Source organism: Geospiza fortis, unplaced genomic scaffold (assembly GCF_000277835.1).
Source record: "Geospiza fortis unplaced genomic scaffold, GeoFor_1.0 scaffold40, whole genome shotgun sequence".
Lineage (NCBI taxonomy): Eukaryota > Metazoa > Chordata > Aves > Passeriformes > Thraupidae > Geospiza > Geospiza fortis.
Window position 1 is genome coordinate 12,224,116 of NW_005054297.1, and position 2,162 is coordinate 12,226,277.

The window sequence follows — 2,162 nt, forward strand, 5'->3', positions numbered from 1 at the left end:
TGCCAGCAGCAAATAATAAAACATGTGAAAACCTAAGCTGATGCTGGTTTGTACCTTTTCACCTTCTTTTTTAGTCTCCTAAAACCAGGTCTCTGTGACTGGCTGTTCTGCAAAGGTCTTCACCTTTGTGTGTTTGCTAGAAGGACAACTTGTAGATTCACATGTGCAATATGTGAAAAACGCTAATCACTTGTTTTTCAAATTTAAAAGTTTAATAGTAATAAAATGGTTATAAAAATAGTAATACAATTAGAGTAATAATAATTTGGACAAGATGAGACAATAGAAACAAAGAGTTACAGACGTCTGGGTACCTTTTTCTGGGCAGCATAAGCCCAAAAAAGGACACATGTCACCAGAGGATTAACTCTTAAAAACAATAAGTTGTTGCATATTCATACACTTCATACATAACGCATAAATTCTGTTCAAATACAGGATTCTGTCTGGTCATCGTCAGCTTCTTCTTGATAATCTTAATGGCATCATTCTGCCTGAGTGAGGTGGGAAGAAGTGCGTTTCTCCTGATAATGGAGGAATAAATTCTCTTTCTCTGAAAGATTTATGTGTCTTGTGACTGCTATCTCTGTGCGAGTCTTCTTTTAGAAAAAAAGTATCTTACATAGCATAGTTTCTATTTTAACATTATGTTATAACCTAAAACTGTATTTAACACACTACTTAAGACTTAACTTAATACAGCATTACTTTCTAACACCACACATATACTATTCATTTTAATATTTGCGAAAAGCCAATCACAAAATACGCATTTTTCACACAATATATGAGCAGTGAAACGTCTGAGCGCTCTCACCCCTCGAAGCAGTGGGCGACGGTGAGGACCCATCTGGTGGCGATGAGCACACAGCCGCAGACGTGCCCGCTGGGCTCGCTCTGCAGGGAGCACTGCCAGGGCCAGCGCCCCGGCCGGCTCGTCCGGCCGCCCAGGATCCTCTTGCTCATGCGGGCGGCGGGGCGGCGGCCGCAGTCTGCGGGGACAGCAGCGTTAGTGGCACAGCACTGCAGCACGGCCGGCACAGCGCCCTGTCACAGCCCTGAAACTACACTAAACGATACAGCAAATGAGGCAATCACCAACCAGGGCAAGTCACCAAACCAAAGCGTTTGACACACAGTGGTATCCAACACTGAGGCACTTTTTGCATCCGTTTGGATCACAGGATTTGCTCTCCGGTTATTAATTTTGCCTGAAATATTAACCAAGCCAAGTTTGGAATCTGACTTCCTTTCACTCAGATTTCCTGATGGGTTTTTTTCCTTCTAGTAAGTAACATGTTTGGCCTACTTCGTATTATCCAGAGAATTGATTTTGGAAAATCTGCTCAGCTAATAATAAGATTTTTCTTAAGCTAGGTGTGAGGTTATGCTGTTTACTCAGCTACACAGCAGAAAACTCACTTTGCCTGCAGAAATTACTAAGGGAGAATATTTGAAGATCTGAAGACATTCTAGTACTTTGTCCATTACACTTTACAAGCTGCTTCCACTAGAAATTACACCAGGCTACCACCTGCCAGTTACTACTCTAAAATAATCCTTCACTTTTGTTTCACTTTCTTTTCTGGATTTGAAAGATGCCAAGCTTGTTATTTATTGTTTATACTCAGTCTAATTTAGAGAACAAAAGAACACCACCAGTTTCTGCACTTAGCATCCCAAGGGAGGATATGCTGCCACTGCATGTATCTGGGAATTTAGTGCTGAAGAAATAAACTGGAGCAATGGTTTTTTGTACCTTACAATTCTTACTGTGTTCATTTAACTTCATAGAGTGAGCAGCATATGTCAGAACAAAATGCCTACAATGAGCTTTTTGAAAGCTCCTTTGAGCTTTTGCCTTTCTCTGACAAGTAGCAAATGTTTTGATTAGTTTCCCAAATTTAGCTCCTGACTTGTAATTCCTTTTCCCTGACTCAAGCTACTTCATAGTTCAAGTGTTCTTTAGCAAAGCTCTTCTTGTCTGTAGAACATGGTTTCATCTGAGATGAAGAATTTCTGCATTTTCAAACCACTTAAAACTGCACAACCTGCTGTGCCAACAGACTTGGTCCATAACTTTTTACTTCAGGTTCTTCTGTCCTCCTGAACTTACAGATCAAGGCTTCAACTCCCAGGCAGACAGTCTGCTAACCACTCTG

At 41.0% G+C, this 2,162-nt stretch overlaps 1 protein-coding gene across 1 annotated transcript in view; it reads right to left on the bottom strand.

Annotated features, from left to right (window-relative positions):
* The window catches only part of CORIN (corin, serine peptidase), a 118,883-nt gene that overhangs the window by 7,434 nt on the left and 109,287 nt on the right, over positions 1-2,162 (bottom strand). The window contains exon 19 of the mRNA XM_031066414.1: positions 818-992. Within this exon, the coding sequence (XP_030922274.1) occupies positions 818-992 (175 nt within the window). The remainder of the gene's footprint in view (positions 1-817; positions 993-2,162) is intronic.